Source organism: Acipenser ruthenus, chromosome 32, assembly GCF_902713425.1.
Source record: "Acipenser ruthenus chromosome 32, fAciRut3.2 maternal haplotype, whole genome shotgun sequence".
Classification (NCBI taxonomy): Eukaryota; Metazoa; Chordata; class Actinopteri; order Acipenseriformes; family Acipenseridae; genus Acipenser; species Acipenser ruthenus.
This window is the reverse complement of record NC_081220.1, coordinates 3,563,690-3,582,238: the sequence shown is the minus strand read 5'-3', so window position 1 is coordinate 3,582,238 and position 18,549 is coordinate 3,563,690. Positions and strand designations below refer to the sequence as shown.

General features: G+C 48.3%; 1 protein-coding gene across 1 annotated transcript; it reads left to right on the top strand.

Annotated features, from left to right (window-relative positions):
- The first annotated feature begins 6,674 nt into the window (after positions 1-6,674).
- On the top strand, positions 6,675-18,547 carry LOC117395122 (methanethiol oxidase). The gene is made up of 12 exons (XM_059006035.1): positions 6,675-6,889; positions 8,997-9,050; positions 10,864-10,976; positions 11,539-11,724; positions 11,969-12,089; positions 12,952-13,134; positions 13,603-13,784; positions 13,958-14,036; positions 14,338-14,459; positions 15,478-15,570; positions 15,859-15,977; positions 17,429-18,547. The coding sequence occupies exons 1-12, from the start codon at positions 6,886-6,888 to the stop codon at positions 17,589-17,591; spliced, it is 1,419 nt and encodes a 472-aa protein (XP_058862018.1). The 5' UTR covers positions 6,675-6,885; the 3' UTR covers positions 17,592-18,547.
- Positions 18,548-18,549: the final 2 nt, after the last annotated feature.

Sequence of the window (18,549 nt, the reverse complement as noted above, 5' to 3'; positions counted from 1 at the left end):
TCCCAAATACGCATGCAGGAGCTGTGCACAGACAGCATCTGCAACTAACTGGTCCGCTTAACGAAGGTGATAGCCACGAGGAAGGCTGTCTCCATAGACAGGTACTTCAACTCTATGGAGTGTATGGGCTCAAACGGGGCCTTCATGAGAGCCTCCAGTACAATATTAAGGTTCCATTCGGGGAGAACAGTCCTTTTGGGAGGGCATAATCGCAGAGAACCTTTAAGAAAATGGGTAGCCAAAAAATGTGCGCCCGGAGACATTGAATCTACGGGAGCATGGCAAGCAGAGATAGCCGCTAAATACACCTCAAAGTGGAAGGTGACCTTCCAGCATCAAGCAGGTCTTACAGAAACTGTAAGATGACTGGCATAGGGCAAGATATTGGGTCATGGCTTCCAGCCAGACACCAAGCCTGGAAAAACCTCCACTTATAGGTATACAAGGACCTAGTGGAGTCTGACCTAACACTCTGCAATATACCTACAATCTGATAGCCCTAGGGCTAACCAGCGGTCCCTTTCATGGGCCAGACCCATAGTCAGAACCTGCCCGGTTCCGGGTGCCAAAGAGAGTCTCTCGCCTGACTGAGGAGATCCATGCGCAGTGGAATCTCCCAGGGCTGGCCGTGCAACAGCTGGCACAGGGTCAAAAACCAGATTCTCCTGGGCCATTTGGGGTCACGGATGTGGGCCCTTCCTGGAGAGGGGGTCCGCTGCCCAGTTCACCACTCTGGGAATGTGCGTCGCCCATAGGGACAGCAAGTTCCTCTGAGCCCATGTCAATAGCATGAAGGCCATGTAATGCAACTCCGGGGACCGTTGGCCACCCTGGTGGTTTATATACGCCACCACTGTCGTGTTGTCCATCCGGATAAACACATGCGTGCCCATCAGCACTGGGAGAAAGTGGTGGAGCATGTTTATATGCAGGGATGTCCTTCCCAGACTGCTCCACAACTCAAGTTGGAGGAGTCTGTCGTCATCACTTGGTGGTTCAACACTACTCCCATTTGCACACCTTCGCGCAGGTGAGAGGACGTCTTCCACCACGTAGGGCTGCCGAGCACGCATGAGACACAGTGTCTGTCGCATTTGGTGTTGAGGTGGAACGCATTGAGCCACGCTTGTAGCGGGCGCATGCGAAGCAGACCCAGCTGAATGGTGGATATGGCTGCGGCCATCAGACCCAATAGTTTCTGGCACAATAGGAGGCTAACCTGTGATCCCTGTTGGAACAGGGAGAGGCAGCACTGGATAGCTGCAACTCTGTCATCTGAGTCCAGCCGGAGCCCCAAGTACGTCGTGCACTGCACCGGTGTAAGCCGACTCTTTGCATCGTTGATGGTGACGCCCAGCCTCATCAGATGCTCTGTTACGACCGCCGTGTGGGCCAGTGCTCCCTCCCGTGACTGGGACCAGATCAACCAGTCGTCGAGATAGTTTATTACTCTGATCCCCTGCAGCTGCAGGGGGGCCTGGATGGCGTCCACGCACTTTGAAAACGTACGAGGAGCTAGGGAGAGGCCGAATGGCAGCATAGCAAACTCGTAAACGCTTCCTTGAAAAGAGAAGCAGAGATACTTCCTGTGCTCTGGACGAATGGGAACATGAAAGTACGCGTCCCGTAAGTCCACGGTGGTGAACCAGTCGCCCGACCGGATGGACTGGAGAATGTGACGGTGCGTCACCATCTGGAAACTCCTTTCTTTTAAGAACCCGTTGAGGAGCCTCAGGTCTAAGATGCCTCGAAAGGGAGGAGGTCCCAAGCGGAACTGAAGTGTGTAACTGTTTTGCACGGTGGCGAACACCCAGGAGTCCGAGGTGCAAGAATACCAGTACTGCAGCTGTTGTGCCAAAAAGGAGGTCTGAGGCCGCCAGCCTTCAGAGACCCTGCTCGGGCTGCTGAAGCTGCGGCAGGGCAGTTTGGGGTGGCTGTCTAGGGCATTGGCCCTGGAAATGCCTCCTGTGACGCTGGTGTGTGGACTGGCCATGTCCTGCGTTCCCTCTGCCTGCCGTTTGGGCCCGGTTGTTTGCTGCTGGTGTGCCCTGTAGGCGATGCCTTAGGTCACCCAACGGAGCTGTGGGGACTGGAACTGTCCTGGTGACAATCTGCGTCTGAGGAGCTCGTCAGCAGTTCGACCTGCCCCACGAAGAAGCACCGTGTGCACCGCTTGCACCATGCATGCTGAGCCCCGTGCGCACCAAGTACCGTGGCACTACGTGCACCGAGTACTGTGCAGCACTGTGAGCTGTTGCACTAGGTCTGTGGCAGTGGCCAAGCACCGTGTGCACTGTGTATCCAGAGCTCCGTGTACAGAGGAGCATCGTGCGTTCTTGCAGCGCTGTGACTGTGCACTGACGCTGTGGCGCTGGGCACTGTGTGCTGTATGCACTGAGCACTTGTGTACCGAGATACCTGAGTATCAAGGGCTATGCGTGCGCTGCGGTACCGAAGCACCGGGGGGGGTGCGCTACGCAAATGTGCCTACCCTAACCGCGCAGTCACACACACCTGGTCAGCGCGTAGCGTGTACCAGGGGGACACAAGGCCGAAGTGGGCGAGTTGAAGCAAACAGCAAAAACACAGTAGAAAGATAGTAGAGGGGAGAGCACACTGTTTGTTTAAAAGGCCCAACTCACCGAGGTGGGCGAGCCTACGCAGCCGGCAGGGTCTACTTGACAACGGGGATGCGGGAAGGCCTAGTCCCGTGGAGGAACTGTGTACTCTCAGAAAGAAATAGACAACCACTTGCGGGTTACTGCACAGACCGTCGCTCACACACGACAGACAGATGACAAAGAGCGGCCTACCACGCAAGCGAGGAGGCCACTGAAAGACAGAAAGGCAAAAGGCTCTGTCTTTTCAAAGTCGTTGATTCCGGGAAAGCGGCGAGCCAGCTTTCAGCACGAATGCAAGGGAAATACAATCGACTCGATTTGACTCAAGAAGCTCTTTTCTATCAACACACTCAGCTCAACACAGAGGTCTTACCGTACCGTCTTGAGAAGGAAAAAGAGGAATGGCTTCCTTTGGATGACAGTTTTATACCCTCGGTGGATGGGACCGAATGCATCATCTCAGGAAGGGGCCTATTGACAGCTCTGGTATAGAGAGCTCAGCAATACCTACCCAATGGGTAGGCATTATCCCATACGTAATGTCATTGGTGGTTGTCTTCGAATTGAAAGGGAACAAACATCTTACTTTAGGCTCAGTGCACTTTCACACTGTCTGTGATCAGTGGCTTGCAGTTACAGAATACCCTTGTTTTAACTTCATCTTCAACACTGCAGCCCTGTACAGAAACTCACATTATGTGAATTTCAATTATACTGGATTTTGTTGCTTGTATGAATTGCAGCATTGTAACCATACTCTGCTGACGGGTTTGTTTTTTAACAGTAAATGTCTGCATTGTAATCTCTCAAATGTATCTGAAACAAAAACACATTGGAAATGTGAAAAAACGCCAAGTTATAAAAGTGCCCAGCCATTTAAAGTAGAGATATCAAACACACAAGCCAAGTTTCAAGAAACCACTGGGGCAACCTTGCCCAGCACAAAGCAAATAGGCACCACTGTAAAATAGATGGGGGCCAAGGTTGCACCAACTGTTTCTACTAACTTGGCTTGTGTGTTTGATATCTCCACTTTAAATGGCTGGGCTCTTTTGATAACTTGTGTTTTTTTCACATTTCCAATGTGTTTTTGTTTCAGATATCACTTCTTCGCACATTCTCCCCTCTCATTCACTCACTCCCCCTTCCCATGCTAAGTATAGCCATGACCCGTTCCCCTTACAATACATGTAACATAAAAGACAGACAAGACAAACTGAACAGAAAACAAGTCCTGCAACAAAGCCATTGCCCGGGTCGTTACAATATATTTTTTAATTTGAAAGTAAATTATGAAAGCATTACGACCTTTATGTACAAAAATCTTCACTAATATACAATTGAACAAGAACTGTTGAGAGTTTATTTTCATTTCATACAGTATTAAATGGCAGTGTTTATATGATAGTGAAAAATAAATAAATATCAAGATACAGAGAGAAATAAATGTCTATGTATTGATTTATGTATTCATGTCCATATTTGTTAATGTTTTACTTTTACCAAATATATAGGCTATCCTGCAGCATAGCTAAGTCTCAGAAAAATGTACGTTCCTTTTTGTCCAGTGGGGACGACAAATAGTGTTACTCTCATTAACCAGTATCAAGAGGACCCGTACTTTCTTGTGCCAATAGGGACCTGTGATCGACTGGGCTGCAGTGCGCAGGTGTACAGGTGATGCAGGTGCTCCAACAACGACAGACACAAAGTTGACGGTTCAAACAGTTCTTTATCTTTCTGTTTCCTGGTTTGTAACAGGTTAAATAACAAGGCTGGCTGTACACAACGATGTGTATTGCCAGCTTATAAACCACAGGGTTCAGTCCCGAAACAATAATACAAAGAGAGGGAGATTGTTGACTAGGATTCATTCGCTCTCTGTCACAGAATCAGCGTTACACTGACAGGAAACCAACATCAAGATCATAATCTCAGAATGATGATGATGATGATGAAGATGAATGATGACTCGAAAAATAGCAAAAATATAACAGAGTCCACAGAATTCTCAGCTGGCTGACTTCATCTTTCAAAATGCTGCTTGTCTCAACTAATCGTGTAGCACTGACAGTTAAGGCAACATGCTGTAAACTGAAGGTTATAGTTTCAACAAATCCCACGCATGCCAGACATTTTTTTATATATTTATATAAAAAGAAGATATAGTATTTTTGCAGGCAAATGTTCAATTTTAAAACAGAAATAAATAATTTAATATAAATGATATAGACGTCACAATAAATGTGTTCCTTATTATATTTCCATGTTGACAAAACAAGTCTAAAAACATCTACCGTTCCTCTCAATATAAAGTTACACCATTTCCATTCGCATGCCTGCTGTGTGGTTTTAGTCGTGAGTGTCTTTTGTGTTCAGTTTGTAAGTTTGCAATATTATTATAAATATTATTATTTATTTCTTAGCAGACGCCCTTATCCAGGGCGGCTTACAAGTGTTACAAAATATCACAGCACAAAATACCACATTATAAAATATTACAGTACAGAGTATCACAGTACAGAGTATAACATTACAAATAAGCACACAGGCAATAAAAATGTACATTATAAATATCATATGGGAGATACTGAAATTGAAGAAGGAATCTATGAAAAAGACCTAGGAGTTTATGTTGACTCGGAAATGTCTTCATCTAAACAATGTGAGGAAGCTATAAAAAAAGGCCAACAAGATGCTTGGATATATTGTGAGAAGTGTTGAATTTAAATCAAGGGAAGTAATGTTAAAACTCTACAATGCATTAGTAAGACCTCACCTAGAATATTGTGTCCAGTTCTGGTCACCTTGTTACAAAAAGGATATTGCTGCTCTAGAAAGAGTGCAAAGAAGAGCAACCAGAATTATCCTGGGTTTAAAAGGCATGTTGTATGCAGACATGCTAAAATAATTGAATCTATTCAGTCTTGAACAAAGTCGACCCAGGGGAGTTTTTTTGACCTGAAAAAAGAAACAAGGACCAGGGGTCACAAATGGAGATGAGATAAAGGGGCATTCAGAACAGAAAATAAGAGGCACTTTTTTACACAGAGAATTGTGATGGTCTGGAACCAACTCCCCAGTAATGTTGTCGAAGCTGACACCCTGGGATCCTTCAAGAAGCTGCTTGATGAGATTCTGGGATCAATAAGCTACTAACAACCAAACGAGCAAGATGAGCCGAATGGCCTCCTCTCGTTTGTAAACTTTCTTATGTTCTTATGTTCTTATGTTCTTATAAAAGCAGTTATAAAATACAAGACAAACAGAGGCAAATAAGATCAAATTATATCTGGCTCACTGGAAACTCGGCATGCACACTCTTTACTGCAAACTGTGGTCTTGGGGTTAGAAGAATGCGTGTCAAACCTGGAACTGCACACAACTGGGCAGACAGTCCAGATGGGAATACTCATGAGAGACACAGCCTGCCAGAATGAGGATTTCCTATCAGGATGTAACCCGTGAATATTTCAAAGACGCATTCTTGGAAGAGCTTGTTAAACAATTATATTTTATTAGCATGAGGATTGCACAAACCCCCGAGACACATTAAATAATACAAACAAATACATATTTTAAACCTCTGAAAAGTGCAAAGTCAGGGTGACTGGCTGCATGTCCACAGCTTCCCTCCCCATTCGAAAACACCCCGCAATCAGAGGCTTGGAAATACCATTGCATAGCAGTTTGATCCTGGTTTCACTGTGAGTTTAAGAAGACACACCTGAGCTTGTTACCTATACACAGGGTGGCTAATCAAGCTCCTAGTAAAACCTGGAATGGGTGAATCTGCTCTGCAACAGGAGTCTTCCATCCAGTCGTGTTCAATTTGAGATGAACTGCTATCTGCCTTTTTAGTACTGCAGCAAAGACTACATATAATTAACATCCATCATGGAATAATAAAAGCAATGCTGATCGAGTTCAGATCCCTCTGTGAAACAGACCAGCAGCTGTCTGCTGCAGCAAATTCGAGATGCTCTTCTGTAACTCTTGGGCTAACTTCCAATTTTATAAATGTTCCCTTGGTTGCACCCCAGCTCGAGGGCTCCAGAATAACGTTCTCGTCAGACCCCGCCCTTCAGATAACCCTTATAAACACAGTCCGGACAGATGAACTTCACTGTTTACTGAAGCACTAACTCAGCGCGGAGAGGTTACTGTCTGCCAAGCGGAGTTTGACGCGAATCCCGGTTCAGAAAGTTACAGACCCGCCGGAGACGTGGTTCAAGACTGACACAGAGACGCGGACACCTCAGAAATGGGTAAGGTCTGGAATCTTACACTATAACCAAAACAGATACATTGAAATGCCGTTAACGTAAGTGTATGAAAAACGTTTACATTTATAAAATGAGTCGTTTTAAGAGTTTCATTTACTGGCGGAAACGCGGCTGCACATAACAGTCTTGGCGTTGCTGGGAACGGATTATTTTGGAATAGCGGTTGCTGTTTGGTAAACGTGATCTTCAAAGTAGGGCGCAGCTTTACTTCAGTGTTTGCATGTGTGCAGTAGCTTGAAAACAATACATTGAAATAGGTTAACCGAGGGACACCTGGCTGGCTTTCTAGCGTGTGCAAAGATGGCTCTTAAATAACTATTATTTTTATTTTCTAAAATAAATATATTGTAATTTTGAGTGCTGCATTTTTATACGCTGTATTCAATTTAAAACACATTTTCTAAGTGCTCAAATTAACTTCTATTTTTGAAACGAGGACTTGATAATCTTCCAAACCCAGAACCAAACGTACAGAATTGAGTCTAGTGTCACTGAACAGGCTAAGACATGTAAAACATGCTCATGAATATTCGTGACGTATAATGACGTATAATGGCACTGTAAAGGTATACATAAACATGTCCCCGCCCCCCTGAACCTGTGCTGCAGCGAGCAGGTAGGACAGATGAACCAATCAAAATGTTGTACTTCATTTTGGGCGAGGCGTCGGGAACCAATGAAATGTTTCTGATTGAACAGGTTGGCGAGAAGCCAACGTTGTTGTGAATTCACAAGACATTGTGACGTCAAGAACCGATGCATAGTCGATGTGAAACGAAAATAACGCGTCAAAACCAGGGGCACTGGTACCATTTTTAAAGTGGGGGTGCTGAAAGCCATTGAGCAAAACTGTAACCCTGTATGGAAGCCATGCAAAGCCAGGGGTCCCTAGTTCCAGCGCCCGTGGTCAAAACTGATTTATGACCTGGGTTATGTTTATAAAAAAACAATCACGCTTATATTAAAAATAAAAGAATAATAAAATACATGGAGGTATTGCAGGAACACGTAGAACGAAGCAGAAATCCAGGGAAAGTGTTGCGCTGTGTGTGAAATCCTGCAGCCTGTTCAGGAACACTTCAAGACCTTCGAGGGTAAATATTAACTTGAACATGGGCATAGTGCTACTGCTGTCACGTTTTGTAGAGAATTCCCCCCAGGAGCTGAATCTGATATCCAATCCAGGATCAGTTCATATGGCTTAGCGCCCTGCTCTGTTCACACTGGAAACTCACCCCAGATTCGGTGCAGTTCAGCTTTCTTCAGTGCAGTCACACTACGGCACTACAGCTGGGTTCGACTCTGCACTGCAGTTCTGTATAAAACACATCTTCATGCAAGTCGGAGATCAAAACACAAAAAAAGTAAGTAGCCTTATTTTTCAAGACGCTTAATAAAGACGGATGAAACTCACTAGAGAAATAATGAATACACCGCTGATCTCATGGTGATGCAATTTAAATGTGGCCAGGGAATTATTGCCGTGTGAAGGTTTTTAAGAAAGCGTGTATTTCAATGTGGCTCATTTTCTTTCCACACTGTAATGCAGGGTAATATTACTCTGGTAGTATTGAAGGCAGACTGGGAAGTCAGTCCAGCAGTCGGTGTCACTCACAGACACATTGAAGCGTGAATGAAGCAGGTTGTGAGTCTCGCTTCAGTGCGCACTCAACACAGCTCTGAAGGGCCAGCGTGGAAACCATGTGTTTGAGTTTCCATCTGTAACAGAACTCTCTCTGCCTGTCTAGCTGAGAGAGAAAGCACAGGGGACTGAAATTAGTGCGAACCAGCATGGGAGAGGGAGAGGGACATTGAATGCACTAGGACAGTTGGACGGTTGGGGACAGGTATTTTACAGCACTGCTGCAGTATCCAAAATACTGAATATATTGGAAAGGAGCTGTAGGTGATATTGTGTGGCTATCACTTTAAGACAAAGTAGGTCATTCCACTACATTCCCGGTAACCCCTGGATACAGCCAGGCTCATTCGTATCTGAGAAACGTTTCCAGCTTTTGTTCTGAGAGCCTCAATTAAACATTCTCATTGCACCTCTTCTAACTGCATCCTGCTTGTGTTTTCTTTATAGCAAAGTGTGAAGGATGCGGTCCGGGGTACAGAACTCCTCTGGATGCCATGAAAGGTGAGTGAATCTGTGCAGAGACTCTGAGCTCCTCTGGATGAGAGGAGAGTGAATCTGTGCAGACTCTGAGCTCCTCTGGATGAGAGGAGAGTGAATCTGTGCAGAGAGAATGAGCTTCTCTGGATGAGAGGAGAGTGAATCTGTGCAGACTCTGCTGAGCTCCTCTGGGTGAGAGGTGTGAATCTGTGCAGACTGTGAGCTCCTCTGGATGAGAGGAGAGTGAATCTGTGCTGAGACTCTGAGCTCCTCCGGAGGAGAGTGAATCTGTGCAGAGACTGTGAGCTCCTTTGGATGAGAGGAGAGTGAATCTGTGCAGAGACTGTGAGCTCCTCTGGATGAGAGGAGAGTGAATCTGTGCAGAGACTGTGAGCTCCTCTGGATGAGAGGAGAGTGAATCTGTGCTGAGACTGTGAGCTCCTCTGGATGAGAGGTGTGAATCTGTGCAGAGACTGTGAGCTCCTTTGGATGAGAGGAGAGTGAATCTGTGCAGAGACTGTGAGCTCCTCTGGATGAGAGGAGAGTGAATCTGTGCAGAGACTGTGAGCTCCTCTGGATGAGAGGAGAGTGAATCTGTGCTGAGACTCTGAGCTCCTCTGGATGAGAGGAGAGTGAATCTGTGCTGAGACTCTGAGCTCCTCTGGATGAGAGGTGTGAATCTGTGCAGAGACTGTGAGCTCCTCTGGATGAGAGGTGTGAATCTGTGCAGAGACTCTGAGCTCCTCCGGAGGAGAGTTAATCTGTGCAGAGACTGTGAGCTCCTCTGGATGAGAGGAGAGTGAATCTGTGCTGAGACTGTGAGCTCCTCTGGATGAGAGGAGAGTGAATCTGTGCAGAGACTGTGAGCTCCTCTGGATGAGAGGAGAGTGAATCTGTGCAGAGACTGTGAGCTCCTCTGGATGAGAGGAGAGTGAATCTGTGCAGAGACTGTGAGCTCCTCTGGATGAGAGGAGAGTGAATCTGTGCAGAGACTCTGAGCTCCTCTGGATGAGAGGAGAGTGAATCTGTGCAGAGACTGTGAGCTCCTCTGGATGAGAGGTGTGAATCTGTGCAGAGACTCTGAGCTCCTCCGGAGGAGAGTTAATCTGTGCAGAGACTGTGAGCTCCTCTGGATGAGAGGAGAGTGAATCTGTGCTGAGACTGTGAGCTCCTCTGGATGAGAGGAGAGTGAATCTGTGCAGAGACTGTGAGCTCCTCTGGATGAGAGGAGAGTGAATCTGTGCAGAGACTGTGAGCTCCTCTGGATGAGAGGAGAGTGAATCTGTGCAGAGACTGTGAGCTCCTCTGGATGAGAGGAGAGTGAATCTGTGCTGAGACTCTGAGCTCCTCTGGATGAGAGGTGTGAATCTGTGCAGAGACTGTGAGCTCCTCTGGATGAGAGGTGTGAATCTGTGCAGAGACTCTGAGCTCCTCCGGAGGAGAGTTAATCTGTGCAGAGACTGTGAGCTCCTCTGGATGAGAGGAGAGTGAATCTGTGCTGAGACTGTGAGCTCCTCTGGATGAGAGGAGAGTGAATCTGTGCAGAGACTGTGAGCTCCTCTGGATGAGAGGAGAGTGAATCTGTGCAGAGACTGTGAGCTCCTCTGGATGAGAGGAGAGTGAATCTGTGCAGAGACTGTGAGCTCCTCTGGATGAGAGGAGAGTGAATCTGTGCAGAGACTCTGAGCTCCTCTGGATGAGAGGAGAGTGAATCTGTGCAGAGACTGTGAGCTCCTCTGGATGAGAGGTGTGAATCTGTGCATGTTTGGGGGCAAAGCCCTGTGTCAGCTGCTCCCTTGCAGGTTTGTTTCCTGGTTTTGTGTTGCGCTGGTTTCAGGTGCACAGGAGGAGATTGTCTACGTTCCCTGTATCTACCGGAACACCGGCATCGAGAAACCAGACTACCTGGCGACAGTGGACGTCCTTCCTGGCTCTCTGACCTACTGCCAGGTACCTGTCCCCATCCCCTCTCAGCGCTGTGTGTCTCTTCTTGAGAAACACAAAGCCACTTCAGGACTGGCGGCTTGAAACCTGCTTCCAAGAGACCTAGTTTGAGGCAGCTTTGTTGTATCAAACTCCAAGTCTCCCCTGGTGTGCCGTGCAGTGGCCTGGAACCTAGTCTCCTGAAACCAAGTTCACTCAGGGACTCCTGCACGCCCCTGACTGTGTGACTCGCCCTGCTCTCCCGTCTGTGTGACTCCCCCTGCTCTCCCCTGTCTGTGCAACTCCCTCTGCGCTCTCCTGACTGTGTGACTCCCCTTGAGCTCTCCTGACTGCCTGTGTTCCCCTGACTGTGCGACTCCCCCTGCGCTCCCCTGACTGTGTGACTCCCCCTGCGCTCCCCTGACTGTGACTCCCCCTGCGCTCCCCTGACTGTCCAACTCCCCCTGTGCTCTCCTGACTGTGCGACTCCCCTGACTGTGCGACTCTCCTGCGCTCCCCTGACTGTGTGACTCCCCCTGCGCTCCCCTGCTCACTGTATTTGTTGATTGCTTGTTTCCGTTGTGCTCAGGTGATCCACCGCTTGCCGGTGCCGAACCTGCGTGACGAGCTGCACCACTCCGGCTGGAACGCCTGCAGCAGCTGCTTCGGAGACTCCTCCCGGAAACGAGACAAGCTGATCCTGCCTGCACTCATCTCCTCCCGGATCTATGTGGTGGATGTGGGCACCGCCCCCCGAACGCCCACAATACACAAGGTACCAGCAGGGGGCGTGACTGCCAGGAAGTCATTAACCCTTTTATGCACACAAACCTCATAAGTGACGGATCAAAAAAAGTCTTCTATATGGGACATCCGGAACATGAAATGCATGAGAGCATATGCGCCGGATGCCATTTTTCCCTCCAAATAAAGCAATGACTTTTTTATGTAAAATATATTTATTGTGTGTTCAGCTATTTGCACTAAATTAAACACAAGCATCTGAACTCCTTCCCCAGATCGTGGAGCCCACAGAGTTGTTCTGGAAGTGTAACCTGGCGAACCCGCACACCTCCCACTGCCTGGCCACCGGAGAGGTGATGATCAGCACCATGGGGGACCCCGCGGGGAACGGGAAAGGTGAGCAGCAGCTCCACGGGGTTCAAACCCTGATCACTCACATCTGGAGCTTTAATATGCCTTCTGTGGACCTGACAGGAGACCTCTCTGTACAATCTGATAAAGCTGCTGATTTTAAAGATAATCCATACATTCATACATTAGCGTGCGCACTTGTTTTGAGCAGTTTAGATATGTAGCAAACGAGACCTCCCAAAAAAAGCTTGCACGTGGTTTTCATTGCTTATCTTGTAATGAACATAAAGATAACTATCTATTTACACGACCTACAGAGTGGCTGAAGTGATACCGCAAACCTGAGATTTCTCAATGTGATTTCAGTGTGCTCAAGACGTTTCTGAAACAATAGTGTAAATATGCATATTTTGTTATCACTTGAAAATAAATAAGCTAACGTTTGCCTCACTGAAGCGCTGCCTGTTGCACTGCATTTAGGAACCTGGCAGCTGGTTTAGTTTGCTTCTGGTAAATGATTCACTGAAAAAAGACACCAGCTGCATCAAAGATCAGAAATATTTCTGCTAAAGATCGCTCTGTCCAGTACATGGGGACATTTCACGTGTCAGTTGTTATTTTTACATCATTACTTTTGATAATTCACTGATGGTGAAAATATAATGTCTTTAACAGGTGGACATAAAAAAAACCTGAAATATTCTACGCTGGCTGTACAGTATAAATATTTTGGAACGCTGGCTGTACAGTATAAATATTTTGGAACGCTGGCTGTACAGTATAAATATTTTGGAACGTTGCTGTACAGTATAAATATTTTGGAACGTTGCTGTACAGTATAAATATTTTGGAACGCTTGCTGTACAGTTTTGAGTGTGCCGGTGCTGTTTGTTGTACTCTGATGCAGGGGGGTTCGTCCTGCTGGATGGGGACAGTTTTGAGGTAACAGGGTGCTGGAACCAGCCCGGTGAGGAGGCTCCCTTCGGATACGACTTCTGGTACCAGCCACGTCACAACGTGATGATCAGCACTGAGTGGGGCGCCCCCAAGGCCCTGGCCAACGGGTTCAAACCAGCTGACGTGGAGGCAGGTGAGCGCGGGGCTGGGGGCTCCAGTGAGGCCCACTGCACAGCAGCGCCACCCAGTCCACAGCTTACCGGCTGCACTGAGGACGAGACATGTTTGAGAGCTCTGTATAGACCACAAGGGCTTTAAACTCACGGTGTGATGACTGAAGCCAGGCTTAACAACAACAACAATTCATTTGTTAAGATAGCTGTGATATTTCATACCAGGGATGGCAATAAGACTCCCATTGCATCGCAGTGTGATCCTTTCCTGGTTTCACTATGAGTTTAATAATAAGATGCACCTGAGCTTGTTACCTAGACACACTGGGGCTAATCAAGCTCGTAGTAAAACCTAGACTGGGTGAAACTCCTGTGCAATAGGAGTTTTACTGCCATCCCTGCAGCGAGAGCAGTCAGTGATAAGGGATGTGTTTCAAAGCCTTGGTCTCATTGAGTGTGGCTGCAGCTCTGGTGTGATGTCACTGCAGGTCACTACGGGCGGCACATTCATGTCTGGGACTGGAGCAGTCGAACCCGGATCCAGTCCCTGGATCTGGGGGAGGAGGGGGCGATCCCGCTGGAGATCCGATTCCTCCACAATCCCGACGCCACGGAGGGCTTCGTGGGCTGTGCGCTCCACTCCAATGTGTTCCGCTTCTACAAAACCCAGGTATCGGGCCGCTGCATTCAAATACAGTCAAATAAATAAACAGTATTCTAACTAACAAACTCTGAGCGAATGTCATGTGGGACTTGGACTTTGAATGAAACTGACTCTCTGGCAGAACGTGTGGGACTCTCCTGGTAGTCTGGTTAGTAATGCCGGCTCTTGTGTGTTACCAGAAGGGAGACTGGGCTGCAGAGAAGGTGATCAGTGTCCCAAGTAAGAAGGTGGAAGGCTGGGTCCTCCCGGAGATGCCTGGTAAGTGCTGGGACAGGAGCTACAGTGAGTCTATAAGCAAGAAGCGTTTCTCATACTGGAGTATCCTTGACTCCTGATCTTCAGTGCATTGGTAGCAACTGTGTCATTTGTAAAGCAATTGACAGACTTCTGGCTGGGTATTTCAGGATGGGAGGATGGGGGCGATCACATGAACGGCTGAATTTACATTTTTCCAATTGCGATGCAACTTGGTAAGGGCTTTCCTCGGCAATGTTTGTGTTGTGTGCTTGTTCCAGCTCTCCAGCGCAGTGACAAGTGTGTTCCTGTGCCTTCTCTCCAGGTCTCATCACAGACATCCTGATCTCTCTGGACGACCGCTTCCTGTATTTCAGTAACTGGCTGCACGGGGATATCCGTCAGTACGATATAACAGACAGCAGGAACCCCAGACTGGTGGGGCAGGTAAAGCAACCACTACATTTGAAACACATCACCGTTAAATAAACTGGGGAATTACTTTTACTGAAACGTTTGCCAGGAGAGAGATTATTCTGTCATTCTTTCAATTGCAGTGTATCCAGATCACGCTCCGTCCAGCAACAACGCCAGCGCTCTGATTGCACGAGTTGAGAGAACAGTAAAGCAGCAGTGTTGCAGGAGGGAGCATGTCTTGATACGCTGCCATCCTTAGACTGTTTCTCCTCCTGGCGAATGCTCTCGACAAAATATTGAGAAATGCATTAATTTCTAACCCATGATGTGTGACTGAAGTATCACACTGAAGTATCAGTGTCTCTTGTAAACTGTGCAGGGGCTTCTGAACACTGACTCGTGTGCACTTCTTGCTAATCCTTGGTTTGTCATTCTGTTTCAGTCATCACACTCTGGGGACTATTCCAAACAGCACTTAAAGCATCCTTGTGGCCTCAATAGAGCTCTCAAACATGTCTTCTCTGTGAGCGCAGCTGCACCTTTGTGTGCGAGAAATACCACTTCCCGCTCTACAGCTCTGCACAGCAGTTTAGCATTGCCTAGAATCATTAAAAAAAAAAAAAAAAAAAAAACACTGAACATAATTTAGATCTTTTATTTAACATCATGTAATCAAAGAAACTACAAATAATATTGTAATATAATAATAGTATTTTATGATTCACATGTCCATTCTACAGGGTGATGCAAAGCCTTTGCCCATAGTTGTATGTCTTACTGATTTCATGTATTATATCCACTCGGGGGGCAGCAGTGTTGCAGGGGGACAGGTTAATGGTTGCACTCTGGTGTACCCGCAGAGCCACCAGGATTTGACGACTGAAACAGGAATCAATGTAGAGTCAGTCTAGACCAGAGAATTGTAAATGTTAACATCAGTCACCCGTGTGGTAAACAGATAGACAGTAATGGAAGCCTTGCGCTCTCAAAGCAGCCCCTGCCCTGCTGGCTGCTGCCTGTAGTGATGTCATCGTGTTCCTGTCCTCAGGTGTTCCTGGGAGGAAGCATTCTGAATGACAGGCCAGTCAAGGTGCTGGAAGACAAAGAGCTCCAGAGCCAGCCGGCGCCCTGTGTGGTCAAGGTAGGGATTGCAGCCACACTTCCTAAGGTTAAATCCTTTTTCTTTCTTTCTTTTTTTTAAGAATGGAACATTTTTATTTGGGGAACGCTTTTTTTTTAACCATTAAATCTCTTAATGTTTCTATGATGGTAAATTGGGTTAATGGTGATGTCCAAGCCAGGTATTGTATTCAATTTTGTACCAGCTTGTGGCATGTGTTTCTCAATGCTGATAAATGGATGGTGGTTTCGGTGCAGCGCTCTCGAGACGTGTTGCTTATTAAACTGTTGTGTGTCTGGCTTGGCGCAGGGTAAGAGAGTCCAGGGCGGTCCCCAGATGATCCAGCTGAGCCTGGATGGGAAGCGGCTGTACGTCACCACGTCCCTCTACAGCGGCTGGGACAAGCAGTTCTACCCGGACCTCGTCAAGTAAGAGCTGGTCAGGATCTCATCACAGACATACAGCAGGGATGGGAATGAGACCCCACTGCACAGTGCTTTGATCCATTCCTGGTACTACTATGAGTTTAAGACACCCCTGAGCTTGTTACCTACACACTGGGGCTAATCAAGCTGGTAGGAAAAAGCGTTATTGTACCGGTCATGGGGTTAGGATTACTAGAGTGCTCCGATATGTTTTTTTTTTTTATTAGAAATCAACATCCCTAGAGCATATGAAACCAAAAAGTGATGTAGGGCCAGTGTGACCCAGCCCTGCACTGTAGGCGTTATGACCCTCTGACCCGCCCGCTCTCCCCTCCTCACACACTCCTCATCCCAGCCCTGCACTACAGGCGTTGTGACCCTCTGACCCGCCCGCTCTCCCCTCCTCACCCCAGCCCTGCACTGTAGGCGTTGTGACCCTCTGATCCGCCCGCTCTCCCCTCATCACCCCAGCCCTGCACTACAGGCGTTGTGACCCTCTGATCCGCCCGCTCTCCCCTCCTCACCCCAGCCCTGCACTACAGGCGTTGTGACCCTCTGACCCGCCCGCTCTCCCCTCCTCACCCCAGCCCTGCACTACAGGCGTTGTGACCCTCTGACCCGCCCGCTCTCCCCTCCTCACCCCAGCACTGTAGGCGTTATGACCCTCTGACCCACCCGCACTCCCCTCCTCACACACTCCTCACCCCAGCCCTGCACTGTAGGTGTTGTGACCCTCTGACCCGCCCGCTCTCCCCTCCTCACCCCAGCCCTGCACTGTAGGCATTGTGACCCTCTGACCCGCCCGCTCTCCCCTCCTCACCCCAGCCCTGCACTACAGGCGTTGTGACCCTCTGACCTGCCCGCTCTCCCCTCCTCACACACTCTTCATCCCAGCCCTGCACTACAGGCGTTGTGACCCTCTGACCCGCCCGCTCTCCCCTCATCACCCCAGCCCTGCACTACAGGCGTTGTGACCCTCTGATCCGCCCGCTCTCCCCTCCTCACCCCAGCCCTGCACTACAGGCGTTGTGACCCTCTGACCCGCCCGCTCTCCCCTCCTCACCCCAGCCCTGCACTACAGGCGTTGTGACCCTCTGACCCGCCCGCTCTCCCCTCCTCACCCCAGCACTGTAGGCGTTATGACCCTCTGACCCACCCGCACTCCCCTCCTCACACACTCCTCACCCCAGCCCTGCACTGTAGGTGTTGTGACCCTCTGACCCGCCCGCTCTCCCCTCCTCACCCCAGCCCTGCACTGTAGGCATTGTGACCCTCACCCCAGCCCTGCACTACAGGCGTTGTGACCCTCTGACCCGCCCGCTCTCCCCTCCTCACCCCAGCCCTGCACTGTAGGCATTGTGACCCTCTGACCCGCCCGCTCTCCCCTCCTCACCCCAGCCCTGCACTGTAGGCGTTGTGACCCTCTGACCTGCCCGCTCTCCTCTCCTCTCCAGGGAGGGCTCGGTGATGCTGCAGATCCACGTGGACACACAGACCGGGGGCCTGCGCCTCAATGAGAGCTTCCTGCTGGACTTCGGGCAGGAGCCGGGCGGGCCGGCGCTGGCCCACGAGGTGCGCTATCCGGGGGGGGACTGCAGCTCCGACATCTGGGTGTGAAGCTTCACTGCAGCTCTCTCATTCATACTATTTTTTGCAATTTTTGTTTTTGTAATGTTGCATTAATCTATGGATGCATAGCAGTTTGATCCATTCTTGGTTTTACTGAGTTTAATAAGACACACGAGCTTGTTACCAAGCTTGTTTTAAAACCTAGAATGGGTGACACTGCTGTGCAACAGGACTCTTCTTTCCATCCCTTAACCTGTGAAGTGCTGGTGGTTTCTGTGCCTTCTCTCAGGGTTGCAGTTCAGCTCCCTGAAGAATCACGTCTCTTTATCTCCCCCTGCTGGTGGATCATTTATCTGGAGAACCGCTTATCCGATTGGATGAAACTTGGTTATTTTGAGTAGAAGTCAAGGGGCTCTATTTTAATGATCTTAATAGCGCCAGGGTCGGGTCAATTCGTGTTTTTCAATTCCACTTCCAATTGAAACTGGGATCAGTGATGTGTTGGAATTGAAAAGCAGGAATTGACCCGACCCTGAATAGCGCTGCTCTAAATTGTAATCGGGACTGTTCCTGAACCACGTTTCAGTGCATCCTTATTGTATGTCGCTTTGTTAATAAGTGGGTACAGAATCACCCCTGAACGAGCAACTAGTCTACTTTTTATAGGAATTTATAGAAGAGAGCTCTTAAGTATCCCACAAGACTGACATTCTGAGACGGCCACCTACATTCCTTCCTGCTGGCCCTGCGTCTCTTCACTGCGATCACTCACACGCTACGTTCCTCAAATCATTTATCATTCACAGAGACACACGATAGCCGGTAACACGGGGGTTACTGAAGGGAGTTGCACATGGTCTGCACGTGGGAGTTCTGCGCAGGGATCAGTCTGCTTTACACACAGTCTGAGCAATCAGAAGCCAAACACTGTGCTTTCATACACTGAGCACTTCACAAATTCACTCATTTGTATGTAATGAAATAATAATAAAGATGAAGAAGTATT

Excerpts from the sequence above, each read along its gene's own strand:
- LOC117395122 (XM_059006035.1), top strand. Across the intron at positions 9,051-10,863 it reads TCCTCTGGATGCCATGAAAG|GTGCACAGGAGGAGATTGTC; the intron begins GTGAGTGAATCT and ends CGCTGGTTTCAG. Across the intron at positions 13,785-13,957 it reads TCCGCTTCTACAAAACCCAG|AAGGGAGACTGGGCTGCAGA; the intron begins GTATCGGGCCGC and ends GTGTGTTACCAG.